General features: G+C 35.0%; 1 protein-coding gene across 1 annotated transcript; it reads left to right on the top strand.

The window, feature by feature from the left end:
• Positions 1-1995: 1995 nt before the first annotated feature.
• LOC112674980 (zinc finger CCHC domain-containing protein 17-like) lies at positions 1996-14038 on the top strand. Its single transcript, XM_049093397.1, has 3 exons — positions 1996-2751; positions 3088-3295; positions 13813-14038. Exons 1-3 carry the CDS (start codon positions 2088-2090, stop codon positions 14036-14038), a joined length of 1098 nt encoding a protein of 365 aa, XP_048949354.1. The 5' UTR covers positions 1996-2087.
• The last annotated feature ends 9432 nt before the right edge of the window (positions 14039-23470 follow it).

Genomic DNA, 23470 nt, shown 5'->3' with positions numbered 1-23470 from the left:
TTGAAATAGAAAAGTAATCCCTTTTACAATAGTATTAAAAAACTGAAGTACTTTGGCATAAACCTAATATAGTATGTACAGGATATGTAGAGAAAACTAAATAAACAAAAAAACAAAAAACAAACTGAAGAAAGAAATCAAAGAAGAAATCAAAGGACCTAGAATAGCCAATACAAAACTGAAGAGTTAGGTTAGAAAGCTTACACTACTTGATTTCAATATTTCCTGTGAAACTATTGAAATCAAGCTAGCATATTACTGAAAAAAGAATAAATATTTGTCAGTGGAATAGAAGAAAATCCCAGAAATAAAACAGCAATTCGATGGAGAAAAGATAGTCTTTCCAAAAAAGATTAATTAAGATTAATTAATTTTAAGATTTTATAAAACCCTAGACCCAGGCCTTAAATCTTACACAAAAAATTAACTCAAACTAAATGTTAAACCTAAATGTAAAACACAAAACTATAAATATTCTAGAAGAAACACAAGAGAAAATCTGTTACCTCAGGTTTGGCAGTGGAGTTTTTTAGATAAAACACCCAAAACACAATCCAATTATTGAAAACTTGGTAAGGTGGACTTTATTAAAACTAAAGCTTCTACTATATAAAAGACACTAGTCAGAGAATGAAAAAGCAACTCATACACTGGGAGAAAATACTTGCAAAAACATATAACTGATAAGATTTTTATACAAAACACAAAAGAACATCTAAAACTCAACAATAGGAAAGCAAGCAAATGCAATTAAGTTAGTCAGAGATCTGAAGAGACATCTCACCAAAGAAGACACACAAACAACAAAAGATAATTTGTCAATAAAGAAATGCAAACTAAAATAATAAGAAATCATTAAATAACTAACATTTAACTAGCTAAAATTCAAATTTTGACACTATCAACTGCTGAAGAGAATGTAGAACAACAAGAACTCTCATTCCTTGTTGGTGGAATGCAAAATGGAATAGCTACTTTGTAAGATCATTTAACAGTTTCCTACCAAACTAAATATACTCTTTACCACATAACCAAACAATTGTACTCCCAATATTTACCCAGTTGGTTTGGAAAACTTATTTCCACATAAAAACCTGTACTAGAATTTTATAGCAGCTTTATTCATGGTTGTCAAAAACTATGAACAGCCCTGATATTCTTCAATAGATGAATGGATAAACAAACTGGCATATTCATATAATGGAATATCAATCAGTGTTAAAATAAATGAGATAAAAAAGCAATATAAATAACAAGGATAAACCTTATCTGCATATTTTTAGTGCAAAAAGCCAGTCGGCAAAGGCTATATACTGTAAAATTACATTTACACAATGCTCTGAAAAAGGCAAAACAACAGCACTGGTAAACAGATCAGTGTTTGCAAAGGTTTAGTGGAAGGAGGTTGCTGAATAGGTGAAACAGAAAATTTTTTAGGATGATGAAACTCTCCTGTGTTTTCTGTAGTGGTAGCTACATGACACTATGGATTTGTCAAAATTCATAGAGCTTCACAATTTGAAGACTGAAGCCTAACACGTACATATATCTTTTAAAAAATCATTTAGGAGGGAACCCAGGATGGAATTCATATGGTGACAAAATAATCTAACTGTATCATAAGTGTATGAAACAATGTCACTGAAGTTGAAGAGGAAAGAGTATATCCACCAAAGTAATTCTGGAAACGAGTGGAGAATGTTAAGATTAAAGTCAAAAGAGATAGTACTAAGTACTATACCATAATTGATAGGTTTTTTTTCCCTCCACAGGAATATAGATTAACAATTCTAAAACAACTATACATATATATACTCCACTTAATAATTAAGAAAATAAATGACAGATGGTAGGAGGCAGGTTTCTCAAAGCTGAAATGGAAAATTGTAAATAAACAAGAATGAAGGCTAGAATGATCATGTTATATTGGGTTAGAGTTAGAGACATCAGTAAAAACTTCATAAAGATACAGATAAGATGGGTTTTGGTGTTTCGGCAATGCTGCGGCCGGGAGACCGGGAGCTGACCCAGAGACACTTGAATTAACTTTGGCAGAAGAGAAATGGAGGAGCCATAGAACATTAAGGATGAATTCAGGAAGACCCGAGACCATGGAGAACTTGCCTGCTCTCTACACTATTTTCCAAGGAGAGGTTGCTATGGTTACAGACTATGGAGCCTTCATCAAAATCCCTGGCTCACGGAAGCAAGGTCTGGTCCATCGAACTCACATGTCATCCTGTCGTGTGGATAAGTCCTCTGAGATAGTGGATGTTGGAGACAAAGTGTGGGTGAAGCTTATTGGCCGGGAGATGAAAAATGATAGGATAAAAGTATCCCTATCCATGAAAGTCGTCAACCAAGGAACTGGGAAAGACCTTGACCCCAACAACGTTATCATTGAGCAAGAAGAGAGGTGGCGGCGGTCCTTCCAGGATTACACTGGGCAGAAGATCACCCTCGAGGCTGTCCTGAACACCACCTACAAGAAGTGTGGCTGTAAAGGCCACTTTGCAAAGGATTGTTTTATGCAACCAGGAGGGACCAAGTATTCTCTGATACCAGATGAGGAAGAGGAGAAGGAAGAGGCAAAGTCAGCAGAGTTTGAGAAGCCTGACCCCACAAGGAATTCTTCTAGAAAAAGAAAGAAGAAAAAACACCATAGAGACAGGAAGTCGTCTGACTCTGACAGCTCAGACTCTGAGAGTGACACAGGCAAGAGGGCAAGGCACACATCAAAAGACAGCAAAGGCAGCGAAGAAGAAGAAGAAGAAGAAGAAGAAGAAGAAGAAGAAGAAGAAGAAGAAGAAGAAGAAGAAGAAGAAGAAGAAGCACAAGAAGAAACACAAGGAGTGAGAGTGGAAAGAGTAGAGGGGGTGGTGAGAGGGGGAGGAACCAGGAGCCTTGTGCCTTGAAGCCCTGGCTCCGGGAAAGACGCAGTAGTGTGAATATGGCCTCCCACCCCACTGACTTTTCACCCGCGGGAGATGGCTTCCCCTTCCGCAGCAGGCAGGTTTGGGAGTTAGATGTCAAAGCATCTGCCTGAATGAGTTGTTGTTAACTTATCATTCCTGGTCCCTTTGCAAGTGACCCCTGCAGCTCACCCATTCATTCACTCAACTTCCTTCATTCAGCAGCAGGTCCTATTACCCTCTTCAGCTCCAGAGCCAGATTCACGGGACTCCTGCACGGGAGTCCAGGCTGCAGCCACAGGTACTGCTGTGGAGGCGAGTCTGGCTGTAGTTGGGAGAACAGTGATGGGGCCCCCGCCGTCGGGTCTGCCATGGGCTGATTGGTGAGTGATCCCTGCGGCATCCAACACAGGGGCCGAGGGAGACCAGCAGGCGGAGGGAGAACATGGTAAGAAGTGGTGCTCACTTTCTCCATTCCCCCAGTGTGATTCTACCAGGCTACAAGGGACAGCCCGAAAACCATTGTTTGCAGCGACTGAGCTTATGTGGGACACTCGGCCAGACCCCTGAACCACATAGCTCAAGCCAAGATCATTGCTTTACTTTGTATTTACTACTATGTGAGTCAATTGATTCCACTTCAGGTCTCTGCTTAAATTCCTGGCATAAATGGAAGTGTGTTTGTTTAAAAAAAAAAAAAAGATACAGATAAGATACCTATAGAAATATAGATAGTTGCAAATACACAGGTTAGGAAAGAAAATGCAATGAAACTGTGTCAATGTACATAGGAACCAAGTAAAACAACTCCTCAAAACCAAAGATGGAACATTTTTTTTTGCTACAAATAAAGTGATATTCATACTGTTAAGTTATAACTCTAAGTATAAAATAAGTATCTCTAAGCCCATACTAATAAAAATGAGTTATTGAATAAAGAAATAAAATGGGAAGAATAGTTTCTGCAGGAAAATCCAAATAACTTATGTAGATGCTGCGTGCTCAAGGAGATGGAGCTTAACTCTCTACTTCTTAAGTCCGGGTGATTCGGTGACTTCTTTCCAATGAGTAAAGTATGAAAAAGAGGGGGGGGATTATCTTTTAGTATAGAGAAATTTGACAAACACTACCTCAACCAGGTGATCAAAGATAATACCAACAGTGAAAAGTCATCGTGATAGTATATACACTTGAAGGGATGGGATGATAGCGCTTTCTCCTAAAAACTCATACCCCAGTCTAATTATGAGAAAAACATCAGACAAAATTGATTAAGAAAGTTTCTACAAAAATACCTAACTAGTAACCCCTCCAAACTGTCAAGGTCTTCAAAAATAAGTAAAGCTTAAGAAATTGTCATAGCCAAAAAGACTTAAGGAGATATAACTAAATGTAATGTGGTATCCTGGCTAAGATCCTGGAGCAAAAAGGGGACATGACATAAAAGGTAAGGAAATATGGATAAAGTGTGGACTTTAGTGTACAATATGGTGACAGATGGTAACTACCCTTATGGCAGTGAGCATAGCGCAATGTATAGAATTGTCAAATCACTATGTTGTACATCTAAAACTAGTATAACAATGTATGTCAACCATACTTCAATAAAACGTACTCAAATATCTTTAACATAGAAAAAACATATATGAATGTATAACAAAAATTAACAAATTTCTAAAAATAATAAGGTATAATACTGGTTCGTTAATTGTGGCAAATGTACTATACTAATTTAAGATGTTACTAAAAGAGGAAACTGGTCATGAGATATATGAGAATTCTCTATACTATTTCACAAGTTTTCTATAGATCTACAACTGTTCTAAAATTTATAATGTATCAATATATTTTAGATATAAGATTAACCCCTTACTCAACTTACATTTTGCAAATATTTTCTCCCATTTGGTAGGTTACCTTTTCATTTTGTTGACTGGTTTTTCTTTCTATGTAGAAGTTTCTCAGTTTGATGTAGTCCCATTTGTTGATTTTTGCCTTTGTTGCTCATGCTTGTGGTGTCATGTCTAAGAAATCATTGCCAAGACCAATTTCAGGGAGCTTCCTTCCCATGTTTTCTTCTAGGAGCTTTACAGTATAAGATCTTACATTTAAGTCATATAAAGAATTCATACAACTCAGTCATTAAAAAATAAACAAGCTGATTATAAAGTGAACAGAGGAAATTAGATATTTTTCAAAGAAGATATCCAAATGACCAACAGATACATGAAAAGATGCTCAACATCACTAATTACCAGGGAAATGCAGACCAAAACCACAATGAGCTATCACCTCACACCTATCATCAAGAAGTAAAAAGATAATAAACGTCGCAAGAACGTGGAGAAAAATGAACCTTCATGTACTACTGGTGGGAATGTAAATTGGTACACCCACTAAGGAAAATAGTATGGAAATTTTTCAAAGAATTTAAAATGGAAGACCTTCCATTTTGAAGACCTTCATGTAGATGGTTTGCTGGGAACCAAGGCCCAAGCACCAAGCATCAGCAGGTTCCTAGGGTTTCAAATGTGTTTCCTATCTCAATTTCTAACTATTAGAACAGCAACTACCAACTAATTGGTTATTACTTTGAGTAGAAGCACCTGAGATTTGTCCTATGCTTTGATATAGGCTAGAAGTCACGCATCATCCCTCTCAGCAAGAAATGTTAGCACAAACAGTGCAGATTACAAAATGAGAAAATCCAAAACAAAAGCACATGTGCAAACCTTGTAAGTGTACAAAGTGGGAGGACATTGAATGGATGAGGAACATCATAAACAAAGACTCAAAACCTACATGAAACAACATGTTCTGGTAGTTGAAAAGTTGAAGATCAAGATGCCTATAGACTGGTGTGTCTGGTGAAGGCTACTTCCTGGTCCACAAATAGCCATCTATTCACTGTATCTTTTCACTTCCACATGGTGGAAGAATCACAAGATATTTCTCTAAGTCTTTGAATGCTTAATATTTATAGACATTGTGATGATCATGATCATTGGGAAAACTCACTTTTCTCTGAATTTGAAGCACTCATCTATCTTGTTCTCTGTTATCTCCCTAAACACTTCATGAATGAATACAATTCTCTACCCCTTGGAAAATGAAAACATGAATATTATTATCTTTATTTTAATCCTTCCTTTAATTCCAAAGATAGGCATCAAATAAGTTTATTATTGCCAATGGTCTGGACTATAATCCATACACAGTTTACATCATTTTATATGCGGCAGAAGCACAATAATCACCCTCTGATGCTAGAAATGATCTTAGAAAGCAATCAGATTTAAAGATGTGACTTAACGGAAAAGCAAAAAAAAAAAAAAAAACTATTATTATGTAGCAATCCTACTTCTGGATATATCCAAAGGAAATGAAAACTGAATTATAAAAAAGATATCTGTACTCCTATGTTCACTGCAGCATTATTCACAATAGCCAAGATACGGAAACAACCTAATTATCTATTAACAAATGAATCGATAAAGAAGATGTGTGAAACCGTGATATATATTGTGATATTTTTCCTTCTAAAAAAGAAGGAAATCCTACCATTTGCAACAACACAGCAACACAGAGTGCATTATGCTCAGTGAGATAAGCCAAACAGAGAAAGACAAATACTGCATGAAATCACTTACATGAGGAATCTAAAAATCTGAATTTGTAGAAACTGATATTAGAATGGTGGTTGGGCTGGGGGATTGGGGAATTGAGACAATGTTGGTCTAAGATTATAAACTTGCAACTAGAAGATGAGTAAGTTCTAAAGATCTAATGTACAGCACAGTGATTATAGTCAACAATACTGTATTATTTACTTCAAAGTTTCTAAGAGACTATATCTTAAACATTCTAGCCACAAAAAAAAAAAAAAGATATTTATGTGACATGATAGAGGTGTTAGCTAATGCTATGGTGGTAATGACACTGCAATCAACACATCATATACCTTGAACTTACACAATTATATGTCAGTAAAAAGGTATTAATAAAATACAGACAATATTGAAACATTTCATGTAGTTTACATTGTATTTTTCCCCATAAATTTTCTTTTTTTTAAAGATTTTATTTACTTATTCATGATACACATAGAGAGAGAAAGAGGCAGAGACACAGGCAGAGGAAGAAGCAGGCTCCACGCAGGGAGCCAGACGTGGGACTCGATCCCGGGTCTCCAGGATCACGCCCTGGGCCAAAGGCAGGTGCTAAACCACTGCGCCACCCAGGGATCCCCCCATAAATTTTCTTAATTAGTCTTCAGGATTCAAATTCTAACCCAGATTAAGTATTATTAGAAAGCACCTTAACTTCATTTTTCCAGTTTGACTACGAAAACACAAACCTTTTCAGTATGTACGTACAAATATATATATAATTGTCTTTGCATTTTTCTGTTAATGTCATTTGGATGTTCTCAAATTTCCATTAGGTAAGTCATTTTTGGAAGCCATTAGATCTCTTTCAATAATATCTCTTAAAGTGAGAATCACACAGATGTATTTGCTCCCCTCCAACACACAACAGTTCTTTTAATTTACAAATTCTTGACGAATTTATTTTTTTTATACTCAGCATTATTCAGTAGGGAACAATACAGTATGGTGTTCTATTTATTTAAATAAAGCTGAAAATAGAATTCAAATGTTGAGTCTTGAATTTTAATAGATTTATCATTTTGACAACATTATTTAATGTGGATCCTAGAATTCCAGGCAAACCTACATATAAGAGATTCTGTGTGAATAGAAAAATGTATTACTTCAATTTCATAGTTTTCAAATTTAACTTAATGTGTAAAGCTTTTACACCTTCCTATCATTGCTGCAACACCATCAATATATAAACCTCTGCAGTGTTTCAATATGATCTTATTTTTTACGAAGGGTTCATCTATCATGTGAATACATTCTGAAGTTTGTTTTGTTCTTTCTTCAAATCACTTAATGTTTTTAACCATTCCTCTTAAGGGACTCTGAATGAGAGGTAAGCAAAGTTAACTCTTTCAAGGCTGATCTCCTAGATGGTCTTTCTGAGAGGGTGGTGGCTGCCTGCAGAGTAGGACCAATTGGAAATGCAAACCACTCCACAGAAAAGAGTAAGAAACAAGTCCTAAGTTATTCAATTCTGTAAGAGTGCTAAGTCGGTAGTGGAGCAAGGTTGGAATTTGATGATTTGTTCTGTCATAGATCTACAAGTATGAGGAATGGACCCACGTCCCTCATCATAGCAAAGAGGCTTGGCTCTTGTAACCAAAAATACTATGGCAAATCAGTGCTGATGGTCAAAGTTTTATTACATCCTACAACTGTGACTACAATATTCAGCCCATAGTCTATCTAGGTCAGGTGATGATGTTTCTTCTACCAAGGAACCAGCACTTAGAGCCTGTTATCTAGCTATCTTATATTCCTGTGTGCCTCCAGTTCCTCTCCAGAGTATCATTTCAAGGGGAAATGCAAATCTATTAATCCCTCTATATCAGAAGTTTCTCTCTATAAACATCATCCAGGCCTGATGTATATGTTATTAGGTCATTTATCCTCATTTGTTTGACAATTTGGTGCAGAAAGCTAGACATCTTGCCCTCCTCACCATAGCCTTCAGAAATTGAACCAAGGGATTAGAGATCAAACATATCCAAAGAAGGTTAATTAAGTAGTGTTCTGGGGATAGGAGAGTCCATCAATGATAAGGATTTGAATTGCAGGTTATTAATTTGCTACTTATCTCTTATACGGACTGTATCATAAACCAGGGACCAAAGATAACATTCTTTTGCTATTATTAGTGATCTTGAAGGGATCTTCCCAGAAGTTAGGAGGCTCCATGAAGGGGAGAGGGAGATTAGAGCTATAATTTGCTAACCCATATGGGACAAATGATGTTCTTCTGATTTCATCCTTGATTTTCTTCTGAAATGAAGTATATCAGTCCAAGACAGGATGCTACTGCTAGGGTTCTACATGTTCTATGTAAGTATAAATGAAAATAAAAAAGATCTAAAACACATGACTTGCATGACTAGCCCTCCCATTAGGAAAACAGGTAACATTCAAAGGTACCAAGTACACCTGACAGTCACTAGCTATACTTTCTTAAGGACTCTTCCTGTTATAAGGGTGTAAAATAACTTGTAGATAAAGAAGCCAAATATGATGAGATTGATGATGTTCGCAACTGTAATTTATATAAAATAAAATAATAAAATAAAGTACTGCCAGGTAAAAATGGGGGCTTCCTTCAACTGACAAAAAAACTGGTAGAATTGCACTAACTGCTTAATATATAAGATATGGGATATCTAACAAGAGGACTCAGAACTTCCTAAAAATGAAGACAAAAGAGATGTCAAAACTGGAGCCCCTCCCTATGAGTTTAAGCTTATAAAATGATTGGTCCAAAAGGGTGGCCCCTGAAAAGTCACTAGTCAGGGAGCTCTGATTTGCAGAATCATAGATTTGCAGTCTATCCAACTGTAGATACACCCACACAGTTCAAGCACTGGAGATGGACTACCCAGATATCATTCAAACAAATAACAAAACACTCTCCAATGATCTGGACAATGACAATAATCTAGTTCTGGTATGGGATCTAGTATCACGCTCCATTTTAGTAACAGAGTACAGCACACAGGAGAAACTTACTTCAAAATCCTAGAGGTAAAAACAAAACCAAACAAAACAACAACAACAACAAAACAAAATCCTGGAAGTCTATATTATGTTCTCTTTGGGATGAAGCAGAAGCTCCATGCAGCAATCTCTTCTGTCCTTTAAGTGCAGTTATATCTATTGGTCAAAGTCCTGAAAATTCAAGCTTTTGCAGATCCTTCTTTTATTCTGGACCCCCTTCAAAATCTGCAGTTTACTCAATAAATGAATTGAAAGAGCATCTCCAAATATGAAGTATATTGACTTTGATATTCAAAGAAGCCCATCAATTGTTATTCTTTCTTTTTATGGAGAAGTATAAGGTAGAACAACTTCTTCCATTTAAGGAGCTGTCCTGACATTTCTGAGACCATTCAATCCTTAGAGACTTTACTAATGTAGCTACCCCTGAAATTTTATTTCCCATCCTCTGGCTTTGAGGCTTCTTACTGAGACATTTAGGTACTTGCTTATATCCTGGTCACCCAACCCCATTAGCATAATATCATACATGTAATGGACCATAGTGTTGATCTGTAGGATGATTAGGGTCCCGGTAAACTTTCATGATTAGATATGACCTAAATCAGGAGCATTGACTACCTAAGGACAAAATAATAAATGTGTACTATTGATCTTGATAGGGAAAGGCAAATTGCTTCTGATAGTCCTTACTAGTTGGTATTAAACACCAAGTTTTTATTAAAATAATCATTGTATAAATCTACTTTGGGCTGTATTAATTTGATATAATAAATATCATAAGAGACTACAAATGTGATTGTGGAGTCATCACTGGATCAACAAGATACAGACATTCTACAGGACCTATATGGCTTTTCAACAATCAAATAGACCTAAATATGGATGTTTTTAAAATGACCATCTCTGCATCTTTCAAGTATTAAGCCCATAATTCCTATTGAAATTAGGGAACTTAATCCATAGTTGTATCTCTACCACATTTTTATTTATCCTCTGCAGTGAGTAACCAGGGCAAAACTTCTCAAGGATTAGGGTATTCCATTCACCAATGTATTTCTTAATTCCCTGGTGAAGAGCATGTCTGCCATACCCTCCTAGATACATAGTTAGGGAATAACCAAACTAGTTGTATACAAAATGGTGTGCTCCAATATTTCTATTTCACTAATCTCCAGGACTCGGTCTTCTAAAATATATAAAGGAAGCCAAGTCTCACCTCACTCAACAATGGTGTCCAAGCTTCAATTAACCAACCCAGTACACATAATCCCACTCCCAATTTCTAGATCCAACAAATCCACATATGTAAGTATAGTTATCCCTTGGAGATATTGTTAGTTCAGTTCCAAACCACCACAATAAAGCAAATATTGCAATAAAGTAAGTCAAATGAATTTCTGCTTTCTCAGAATACATAAAAGTTATGATTTTTACTATAGTGTAGTCTATTAAGTATGCGGTATTTTGTCAAAAAAGCAAAAAATTTTATTGCTAAAAATTCTAACCATCAGTTGAGCTTTCAAGTCATCATCACTGATGACATACTACCATAACAAATAAAATAATAATAAAGGTATTGGAAATATTGCAAGAATTACAAAATGTGGCACACATATGAAATGAGCAAATGTTTTTGGAAAAAATGGTGCTGACAGATTTGCAAGACACAGGGTTGCTTCAAATCTTCAATCTGTAAAAGACACAGTATCTGCAAAGCATAGTAAAGCAAACACAAGAAAATGAGGTATGCCTGTAATAAAGATAAATGTAAATGAACTAATATTAGTTATGAAAGAACAAAGATCATTAGAGTGGAAAATGCTTTGGTGATTGAATTAATGAAATCTATTGTTCTGTGGCATCTCTACCAGAGGGTTTTTATAAGAGATACATGACGTTTCATTTAAATTATATCATCTAGGAGGGAGGGCTATGTGCCTGTCATTGCCACCAGGGTTTAATATAAATAACAAATATAAGTTACAATGTTCAAAGTTAGGTTTGCCTAGAGAAACATTTTTGAGAAGTAACAGGAAAGGAGGAGGAGAAGGGAAAAGAGGAGGAAGACAAGAGGAGAAGAAGAGAACTATTAATCAAAGGTTCATTATCTCCTTTCCAACTAGTGGCAGTCAATATAATTCATAATTAAATTATTAAATTGAAATTCTGTTTAATGGCAGTTGCTACAGAGATAAATTTGAGTGTTGTACAAATTTGATTACAAATACTAGCAAATAATAATTTTCCTGGATCCAGCTATACTGTTTTTTAAACCACCTACCTATTCTTCATCTTATATACCTCCCCAGTTGTTAAGCCTGTGGTTGATTGTATTTTAATGTTTATAAACATGTATACCATAGTGTCTTTTGCCCATTACGTTATGTTCATTGAAGTCTTAAAACATACACTGTTCTTTTTTCTTTCTAGTGCAGAGATTTGTTCATAATGGATGCCTTTTTGCTGTTTCTAGAGGTTAGTAATAATAGCAACACTAGCATTTGTTGTGGGTGTCCACTAGAAAGCTTCACGCTCTGTAAGAATTGCCTTACTTCATATGAGCAAGTACCACCATCACAATGATTTACTTAACTTGCCACTACATGGGATTATACCCTGTGGGAATAAATATGCATTTAAAATCCTAAATAATGGCAGAGAATTTGCCTAGAAATTAAGCATGTGGGTTGTATAATGTTTTGGCAGGACTCAAATTCATCATAATAGGTTTGGATACCTTTTCACAATAATTTACTTAGAAAAATACATTCAAATTTTCACATCCTTGGATAATGCAATTTGTGTCAAGAAAAGGATTACTAATTCCCTTAATGATTCATTCTATACTCAACTCCAGAGAATGCAAGAGTCTAGAAGAAGGTATCATTTTGCAATAAATGTCAAAAACATGTTTTATCTAAATAGCTCAACATACAATACTGACAAAATTTAGTTAGAGATAATTTATACCCTTCAGTGGCCAGAGTAATCTATGGGTTTCTTCAAATTGCTTTTGTCTATAAAATAAACTCAATTTGCTTTACTACATGAAGAACAAATTTAAAGCTATATTTCATAAATCTCTGTCACTGAAGATTAAAGTAATCTTTAATTTACAAATACTGCCATCAGCCTATGAGCTTTATGTTGCTGGGGTTTGAAAATTGAGTTAGACAACATAAAACTGATTTTCAACCTCACCTGCTAGTAAAGGCAAGATATCTAATAAAATAAGAAGAGATAAGCCAGTATTAATTGTCTCTAAAGATATCATATGTGCACTAATATGGTTCTAAACTCTTGTCTGTCTGAACAAGATTGTTTTAATAGAGCACTGGGGATAAGGCATCTAAGATGCATCACAGTTATTTGTCATAGTGACTCCACATGGTAAATTTCACATACTGTTTACATCTGCCGCATAAAGTCAAGGACTTATATAAGGTCTTTTAGCCCGTGTAGGAAAACACATATTACCAATAGATTCTCTTATCTAAAATGGTGGTTCAACAGTATACATCAGTCACAAGCCCTGTGTGAAATGTAATAAAAATAAACTTCATATTGATGTATTTATTAAGTTTCCAGCAGGCTAGGGTCTAGCTGCATCAAAAACTTCCATTTCAAAAACAAATGCAAGTAAATAGTTCAAGATGGCAGCATAGAAAGATCCTATCCTTCTACCACAGAAATATCAAATCTACAGCTAATTATGACATAATTTCCTCTAAAACTGACCTAAAAAGTTGAACAGATCCTTCACAAAAAACAGTTAGAGGCCAATATCAAGAAGAGTATGAGAAGCAAAGATATGTTTTCACCAAAAATCCAACCCTTGGAATGCTAACTCTAATCAAAGAGAAATCTCACAAATCTGGAGCTTCTCCTTGAAGAGCAAAGGAATGTGTCCTATATCTGGCACCTCAACCCTTAGGACTTACATCAGAGAGATGAGTCCCCAAAATTTTTAGCTTTGAAAATCAATGGGGCTCATATTCAGGAAACCCAAAAGGCTATAAGGAACAGAGATATTTCTCTTGAAGGATTCATGTGCAAACTCATTCACCCCAGGGACCAAAACAAAAACAGCAGCTTGAAAGTACCTAGATTATATGTGGAGATTCATTTGTTAACCTCAAAGCATCTGTTGGAGGGGAAAGGGCAAGGAGTTTTGGGGACATTCCAGAGATGGAGATGCTGGTGAGAGTCATTTCTGCATTTTCTCCTTACCTTGATGGTGCTGACAGGAACACACTGGCCCTGTCTGAACTCTATGCTGCCACACTAAAGCTGGCAGGCATACCCCAGGCCTATGCCTCCCCCCACTACCTTGCTAAAGCCAGCAGGCATACGCAATCCACACAGATGTTCCTTAAACCACCTGTCTTTGGTGGACAGAAGGGCTTGAGTTCCTGGATCCCATTAGAGAAACAGTTATTGGTAGACAACCACCAAAAGGGCAATGCAAAATAGCAGAATGAATCATATCCTCAGTTTTTCAGTGAAAAATAAAGGCTCATTTACTTTTTCTAGATCTTTAGCCTGAGGGTCAGACTTCAAGTCTGCCACACCTAGAAGTGACAGAGGAATTCTCATGGAACGTAGGCAGGGAGACACCACCCTTATACTCCCTTAGTCCCACTGCAGCTCACTAGTACCTCCCAGAAAGGAGCTTATACTCTCTTTTGAAGTTCTAATTATTCACATATCACCCAATGGACACTTTCCAGATTACCTGGTCCGGAAGCCAGCAGGGTTATAATGTGGTCCCATAGGAACATATATATTTATGTACTTTAAAGGCTACTTACTGCTTGAGGGTCTGGCTTCCAATCAGCCTAAAACTAGGAACTGAGTGAGAACCTCCTTTTGTAATACTGACAGATCTCAGCACACCATCAACAACTGGGACCTATCCAGAATAAATCAGGATGCTTAGATAATCACAAAAATTTGAAAAACAACCAAGAACCAGAGAAAGGTTGAAAGATAAGTTTCATCTTCTACACAACCCTTCACATCTTCTATCCAACCCTTCAAGACTGGAGAGATAGCTATTTTGCCCAATATATAGAAACACAAGAGTCAAATGAAAATACAGAGGATCATGTTCCAAACACAAGAACAAGATAAAACCTCAGAAAAAAATTAAAGAAACAGAAGTAAGCAATTTACCTGATAAAGAGTTCAACATAATTGTTATACAGATGCTTACTATACTTGGGAGGAGAATGGATGAACTTCAACAAAGAGATGATAAATCTAAAAAAAATACCAAGCAGAAGTCACAGAGCTGAAGAACACAATAACTGAACTGAAAAATCCACAAAAGGGGTTCAACAGCAGACTAGAAAAAGCAGAAGAGGACCAGTGACCTAGATTCACAGGGCAGTGAAACTTACCCAAGCAGAGAAGCAGAAAAAAGAATTAAAAATGTAAAGATAGTTTAAGGGGTTTATGGGACAACAGGAAGCAGAATAACACTTGCAGTATAGGGATCAGACACAGGTAACAGAGTAAAAAGGAAAAAAGAAACTTATTTGAAAAGATATTGGCTGAAAACTTCTCTAACTTGGGAAGGAAACAGACATAGAGATCCAAGAATCCAAGATAGTTTCAAATAAAATGAACCTAAAAAAGACCCACACCAAGACACATTAGAATTAAAATGTCAAAAGTTAAAAGACAAAGAGAGAATTTTAAAGTAACAAGAGAAAAACAACGTATTACTTTTGACAAAACATCCTAAGACAACAAGGAGATTTTTTTAGGAGAAAGTTTGCAGTCCAGAAGGAAGTGGAATGGTATAGTCAAAGTGCTAAAATAAAAAAAGAACTCCCAACCAAGAATACTGTACTAGCAAGTTATCATTCAAAATTAAAGAGAAATAAAAAGTTCTCCAGAGAAGTAAAAACTGAAGCAGCTTAACACCTCTAAACTGGCCTTACAAGAAGTGTTAAATGACCTTCTATAGGCAGAAAAGAAAAGGTATTAACTAGTAACAAGAAAACATATGAAAGTATAGATCTCACTGGTCAAGGTAAGTATAGTAAAGGTAATAGATAATCACTTACTTGTAAGGCTAGTATGAAGGTTAAAAGACAAAAGTAAAAATAACTAACTACAATATTCAGTTAAAGAATATACAAAATAAAAAAAATGTAAAATGGAACATCAAAACATAAAACATAGGGAGCAGGGAGTAAAAATGTAGAATTTAGAATGTGTTCAAACTTAAGTTGCTATCAACTTTAAAAAGACTGTTTTATTCATATATATATATATATATATATATATAAATATATAAATGTATATACATGTGATCCTCATTGCAACCACAAAGCAAAAACATATGGTAAATAAACAAAAGAGAGTAAGAAAGGAATCTAAGCAGAACACTAAAGAAAGTCATGGAAGAGAGCAAGAAAAGAAAGAACACAGAACTGCAAAACAGCCAGAAAACAATTAGTATATTGCAACAAGTAAGTTCCTATCAATAGTTACTTTAAATGTTATTGAACTGGGGCCCCTGGTGGCTCAGTGGTTGAACATCTGCCTTTGGCTCAGGTCATGTTTGCAGGGTCTCCGGATCAAATCCCACATCAGGCTCCCATGGAGAGCCTTCTGTCTCTGCCTCTCTCTCTCATAAATAAATAAATAAATAAATAAATAAATAAATAAATAAATAAATTTAAAAAATCTATAAATCTATATGAACTAAAATCTCTAATCAAAAGATAGTGAAAAAAAGATAGAGAGGGGATCCCTGGTTGGCGCCGCGGTTTGGCGCCTGCCTTTGGCCCAGGGCGCGATCCTGGAGACCCGGGATCGAATCCCACGTCGGGCTCCCGGTGCATGGAGCCTGCTTCTCCCTCTGCCTGTGTCTCTGCCTCTCTCTCTCTCTCTGTGACTATCATAAATAAATAAAAATTTAAAAAAAAAAAAGAGAGAGTGGCTTAATGGATTAAAGAAAAAAAATTCATCTGTATACTGCCCAGAAGACACTCATTTTAGATATAAGGATCCATATAGACTAAAAATGAAAGAATAGAAAATAGATTCCATGCAAATGGAAATCAAAGGAAGGCTGGGTGACTAAACTTGCATCATACAAAATAGATTTTGAAATAAATACTGTGATAAGAGACCAAAAGAAAGGTATTACATACTGATATGGGGACCAATCCAACAGAAGTTTATATTTGTAAATATTTATGCCCCAAAAAGAGAGTACCTGATATATAAAGCAAACACTAACAGACATAAATAGAGAAATTGAGAGCAATACTATAATAGTTGGGGACTTTACTATATCACTTAAATCAAAGTCTAGAACATCCACAAAGAAAATTGATAAAGAAACATTAAGCTTAAATGACACATAAGACCAGATGAATTTAATAGGTATATACAAAACATTTCCTCCAAAAACAGCAGAATACACATTTGTTTCAATTGCACATGGAACATTCTCCAGGACAGATCATATATTAGGCCACAAAATAAGTTTCAATAAATTTAAGAAGAATGAAATCAAACACCTTTTCTGACCACAATGGTATGAAACTAGAAATCAAATATAAGAAATATAGAAAATACAAATACATGGAGATTAAACTGCATGCCACTGAGCAATGAATGGGTCAATGAAAAAATCAAAAGAGAGATTAAAAAATACCTTCAGATAAATGAAAATGAAACTACAACTTACCAAAATCTATGTGATGTAGCAAAAATTTTAAGACAGAAGTTCATAGCAATACAGGCCTACCTCAAGGGACAAGAAATATCTCAATAAGCAATCCAAAGGACAATCTAAAGAACAAATGAAGTCCAAAATTTGTAGAAGGAGAAAATTAATAAATATTAGGGCAGAAATCAATGAAATTGAGGCTAAAAAGACAATTGAAAAGATTAATGAAAATAAGAACTCATTCTGTGAGAAATTAAAACAAAATTGATAAACTGTTAGCTCCAGACCACAAAGAAGGAAAGAGAACTTTAACAAATAAAATCAGAAATGGAAGACAAGTTACAACAAATACCACAGAAATACAAAGGATTAGGGACACCTGAATGATGCAGTCAATGGAGAGTCCAACTGTTGATTTTGGCTCAAGTAGTGATCTCAGGGTGGTAGGATCAATCCAGCCCCAAATCAACTGTTGATTTTGGCTCAAGTAGTGATCTCAGGGTGGTAGGATCAATCCAGCCCCAAATCAGGCTCCACATTCCATGCAGAGTCTGCTTGGGACTCTCTCTCCCCTCTGCCCCTCTCCTCCATGCATGCTCAATCTCTCTAAACTAAATATTTTTAAAAATACTAAGGATTATAAGAGATTAATATGAACAGTTGTACATCAACAAATTGGACAACCTAGAAGAAATGGATTAATTCCTGGTGGTAGGATCAATCCAGCCCCAAATCAGGCTCCACATTCCATGCAGAGTCTGCTTGGGACTCTCTCTCCCCTTTGCCCTTCCCCTCCATGCATGCTCAATCTCTCTAAACTAAAGTAAATATTTAAAAAAATACTAAGGATTATAAGAGATTAATATGAACAGTTGTACATCAACAAATTGGACAACCTAGAAGAAATGGATTAATTCCTAAAACATAAAATCTTCCAAGACTGATTTATGAAGTAGAAAATCTGAATAAACTGATTACTATTTAAGGAGATTGAATCAGTAACCAAAGTCTCCCAACAAAAACTGAAACTCCTAGACAGACAGTTTTACTGGTGATTTAATATCAAGCATTTAAAGAGGACTTAATACTTATCCTTCTCAAACTCTCCTGGAAATTTAGAGAAGAAAAGACTTCTAAACTCCTTTTATGAGGTCAGCATTACCCTAATACCAAAACCAGACAAAGACAACACAAAAGAAAAAAATTTATAGGCCAATATCCCTGATGAACATAGATGCAAAATCCCCAACAAAATATTAGCAAATCAATTTAGCCATACATTAAAAGAAACACATACCATGACAGTAAATTGGAATTTACTATAGTGATACAAAGATGGCGGGATCCCTGGGTGGCGCAGCGGTTTGGCGCCTGCCTTTGGCCCAGGGCGTGATCCTGGAGACCCGGGATCGAATCCCACATCGGGCTCCCAGTGCATGGAGCCTGCTTCTCCCTCTGCCTGTGTCTCTGCCTCTCTCTCTTTCTCTCTGTGTGACTATCATAAATAAATAAAAATTAAAAAAAAAACAAAGATGGATTAACTTCTGCTAATCTCTCTATGTGACTTACCACATTAACAAATGAAGGATAAAAATCATATGATCATCTCAACAGAAGGAGAAAAAGCATCTGACAAATATAACATTATTTATGATTTAAAACTCTCAGCAAAGTGGGTGAATGTACCTGACACAATAAAGGCAATATATGACAAACTCACAGCTAACATCACACTCAATGGTGAAAAGCTGAAACATTTTACAAGATAATCCTTTACAAGACATGGATACCAACCCTTGCCGCTTTTATTAAACAAAGTGCTAGAAGCCCATGCCAGAGAAATTAGGCAAGAAAAAATAAATAAAAGGCATCCAAATTTGGAAAAAAAAAAAAAAACTCTGTCATTATTTACGGGTAACATGATTTTATATGTAGAAAACCCTAAAGACTGTGGCAAAAAACTATTAGAATGAATAAACAAAGTAGGAAAAACTACAGAGTATACAATCAACATGCAAAACTCTGCTGGATTTCTATACACTAGCAACAAACTATCACAAAAAGGAATTAAGAAAATAATTCCATTTACAATTGCATCAAAAAGAATAAAATATTTAGGGATAAATTTAAACAAAAGTTGAAAGACCTATATACTGAAAACTGTAAGATACTGATGAAAGAAATTGAAGAAGACACAAATAACAGAAAGGTATTTTGTGCTCATTGACTGGAAAAATTAATACTGTTGAAATGTCCATATTACCCAAAACATATGCAGATTAAATGCAATCTCCATCAAAATCTTAATGGCATTTTTCACAGAAATACAACAATCATAAAATATGTATGGTATCAAAAAGATCCCAAATAGCCAAAGCAATCTTGAACAAGAACAACAAAGCTGAAGGCAGCATCCTCCTTGATTCCAAACTATATTACAAATCTATAGTACTCAAAGCAATATGATATTGGCACAAAAACGGACACATAGATCTATGCAACAGAATAGAGAGCCTAGAAATAAATGCATACATATCTGGTCAAAATACTTACAACAAGGTAGCCAAGAATATATAATGGGGAAAGGGTAGTTTCTTTAGTAATTGGTATTGTGAAAAATGGGCAGCCACGTGTAAAAGAATAAAATTAGACTAATATCTTACACCATCCACAAAAATTAACTCAAAATAGATTAAGACTTGAATTTAAGAAAGAAAAAAGAAGACTTGAATTTAAGAACTGAAACTTTAAGAATTCAGAAGAAAGCATAGGCAGTAAGGTCTTTGACATCAATTTTGGTGATTTTTTAAAAATCTGATTCCCAAAGTAAAGGCAACTAACACAAAAATAAACAAATTAGACTATATCAAACTAAAAACTTATGTACAGCAAAGTAAAAAATCACTACAATGGAAAGGCAAGCTACTTGAATGGTAGAAAATATTTGCAAATCATATATCTGATGAAGAATATCCAAAATACACAAAGAACTCATAAAACTCTACACTAAAAAACAATCTGATTTTAAAAGGGGCAGAGGATCTGAATAGACATTTTTCCAAAGAAACCATACTGATGACTAACATACACATGAAAAGACTCTCAATTTCACTAATAATCACCAAAGAAACACAAATTAAAAGCACAATGATATCCTACCCCACGTCTATTAGAATGGTTATCACTAAGAATAGAAAAGATAACAAGTGTTCAGAGGATGTGGAGAAAAGGGAACCTTCATGCATTGTTGGCGGGAATGTAAATTGGTACGGCCACTATGAGAGACATTATGGAGTTACTCCAAGAAATTAAAAATAGAACTACCATATGATGCAGGAATTCTACTTCTGGATATTTATCTAAAGAAATTGGAAACACTAATTCAAAAAGATATGCACCCCTGTTTTCATTGCAGCATTATTTATAATACACAAGACATGGAAACAGCCTAAATGTCCAACAATAGAAGAATGGATAGATGTGATATACATTTATATGTATTTGTATGTGTATACACACACACACACACGCACGCACACATATACACACTCAATGGAAAACTACTCGGCCATTAAAAAGATGGAATCCTGCCATTTGCTACCACATGGATGGATATTGAGGGTATGTGAGGTTATGCTAAGTGTAGTAAGTCAGAAAATGATAAATACCATATGATTTCACTCATATGTAAAATTTAAGAAACAGAACAAATGAACAAAGGGAAAAAAGAGAGAGGAAGAGGCAAACCAGGAAACAGACTCTTAACCATACAGAACAAACTGATAGCTACCAAAGGGGAGGAGAAGACAGGTTAAATACATGATGGGGTTTAAGGAGTATACTTTTTGTGATGAGCACTGGATGTCATATGGAAGTGCTGAATCACTATATTGCACACCTGAAATTACGATGTGCGTTAACTAACTGGAATTTAAATAAAAATTTTAAAAAATTAGTTGTACCATTTTTCATTCCCAGTAGCAAAGAGTTAGTTTCTGTTCCACATGCTCAGCATTTGGTGTTGTCTTAGATTTTAGTCATTCTAATAGATGCATAGTAGGATCTTACTGCTGTTTTAATCTGCAATTCTCTGATGAAATATAATATTGAGCATCTTTTTATATGCTTATTTGCCATCTGTATATCTTCTTTCCTGAGTTGCCTCTTCATGTAGTTTGCTCATTTTTAAATTGGGTTGTTCATTTTCTTAATATTGAGTCTTTAACTGTTTCTTGTATACCCTGGAAACAATTCCTTTATTATATGTGTTTTGTGAAGATTTTCTCCATGTCCGTGGCTTATATTCTCATTTTATTAAAATGGTCTTTCATAGGACAGAGCTTTTCATTTTAATGAAGTGCAAATTATCATATTTTCTTTCTTGACTTTGGTTTGTTTATAAAAAGTCATTACTAAACCCAGGATTACTTCCTATGTCATTTACTTTAAGTGTTAAACTTTTGTATTGTATATGTAGGTTTATAATTAATTTTTAGTAAACTTTTGTTGAAAGTGTAAGAGTCTGCTGCTTTTGTTTGCATGATAATGTCCAATAATTCCAGCACTAGATTACTGAATAGATTAGACTAATCTTTCTCCAACAAATTTTTATCGTGAGTGGATGTTAGATTTTTTTTTCATTGTCTTAGTTGCTCTCTCAAAAATAAGTTGACTAATTTTGGTGGATCTCTATTCTGTTTCATTATTCTATTTGCTCTTCCGCCAACACCACACAATCTTATTCTCTGTAGCCCTACATTAAGTCTTGACGTCAGGTAGTGTCAGTCCTTTGACTTACTTCTTCTTCAATATTGTCTGGCATCTGGATGTTTGGATTTATGTACAAAATTTCAAACTTTCAACTTTCCTGTGTCAATATCCAGGAAACAATTTGCTGGGGTTTTAACTGGCATTCTATTAAATCTATACAATCATCTATTCCTAGGTTAGGAAGAACTGACAGCAGTATTGAATTTTCTTATCCATGAACACAGAATATCTCTCCATCCTTTAGGTCTTCTTTGATTTTTTTTCCTACATTAGAGTTTTCTAGTTTTTCTAATGTAAATCTGGTATGAATTTTGTTAGATTTATACCCGAGTATTTCATTTTTGAAATACAAATAGTGTTGTATTTTTAATTTCCATTTCTTAAAAAGAAAGTGTTTTCTTTTTAATTTCTAATACAGTTTTCTAATTCACTGCTTACATATAGGAAAGCAATTTATTTTTGTATATTAACCTTATGTCCTGCTACTTTGCTGTTGTTGCTTATTAGTTCTAGAAGTTGTTTTGTTGATTCCCAGGCATTTTCTACATAACCAATTATGTCATCTATGAACAAAGATAATTTTATTTCCTTTTTCCCAGTCTGTATACTTTTTATTTCCTTTTCTTATCTTATTGCATTAACTAGAGCTTCCTCATTAATGTTGAATAGGAGTAGTGAGAGGACACAGCTTGCCTTTTTCCTGATCTTAGGAAGTTTCTAGTTTCTCATTATTAGATGTGCTGTTAGCTGTGGGTTTTTTGTAAATGTTTTTTATCAAATTGAAAAAAATTCCTTTATCTTCCTTGTTTGCTCAGTTTTTGTCATAAATGGAGGCTATATTTTTTCAAATAACTTTCTCTGCATCTATTGATATAACTATACGATTTTTCTTTTCTAGCCTATCTTATAACTTAACATTGTGATGTTATATTAATTGATTTTGGAATTTTGAACCAGTCTTGTGTATCTAGGATAAACCCCACCTGATCATGGTACATAATTCTTTTTATATATCATTGAGTTTAATTTGCTAATATTTTGTTGAGACTGTTTGCACATAAAGTTCAAAAGACATATTGGTGTATAGTATTCCTTTCTTATAATGTCTTTGTTTAGTTTTGGTCCTGGAGTATATCTTAAAACCATAATCTGATTTCAGAGCCCATGGTTGTATTTTTAAATACTTTATTTATTGATTCATGAGAGACAAAGAAAGAAGCAGAGAGATAGGCAGAGGGAGCAGTAGGCTCCCATGGGGGAGCCTGATGCAGGACTCGATCCCAGGACCCCAGGATCACAACCTAAGCCAAAGGTAGACAATCACTGAGCCACCCAGGTGGCTGAGCTGAGCCCCAGAACCTATGGTTTTAATTAATATATTCTACTATCTGAATAGATTAGCTACTATATTCTACTACCCCACTGAGGAAAGGGTTTTTAAT

Source organism: Canis lupus, chromosome 14, assembly GCF_003254725.2.
Source record: "Canis lupus dingo isolate Sandy chromosome 14, ASM325472v2, whole genome shotgun sequence".
Classification (NCBI taxonomy): Eukaryota; Metazoa; Chordata; class Mammalia; order Carnivora; family Canidae; genus Canis; species Canis lupus.
Note: the sequence above shows the minus strand (reverse complement) of the source record. Positions and strands in the feature narration are given on the sequence as shown.

What these genes read in the sequence shown, in the direction of transcription:
- LOC112674980 (XM_049093397.1), top strand. Translation starts at nt 2,088, where the DNA reads ATGAATTCAGGAAGACCCGAGACCATGGAGAACTTGCCTGCTCTCTAC. An exon ending in CACATCAAAAGACAGCAAAG is followed by an intron (nt 2,752 to 3,087) that starts GCAGCGAAGAAG and finishes TCCCTTTGCAAG; the next exon opens with TGACCCCTGCAGCTCACCCA. An exon ending in GGTCTGCCATGGGCTGATTG is followed by an intron (nt 3,296 to 13,812) that starts GTGAGTGATCCC and finishes TGGTGCTGACAG; the next exon opens with GAACACACTGGCCCTGTCTG.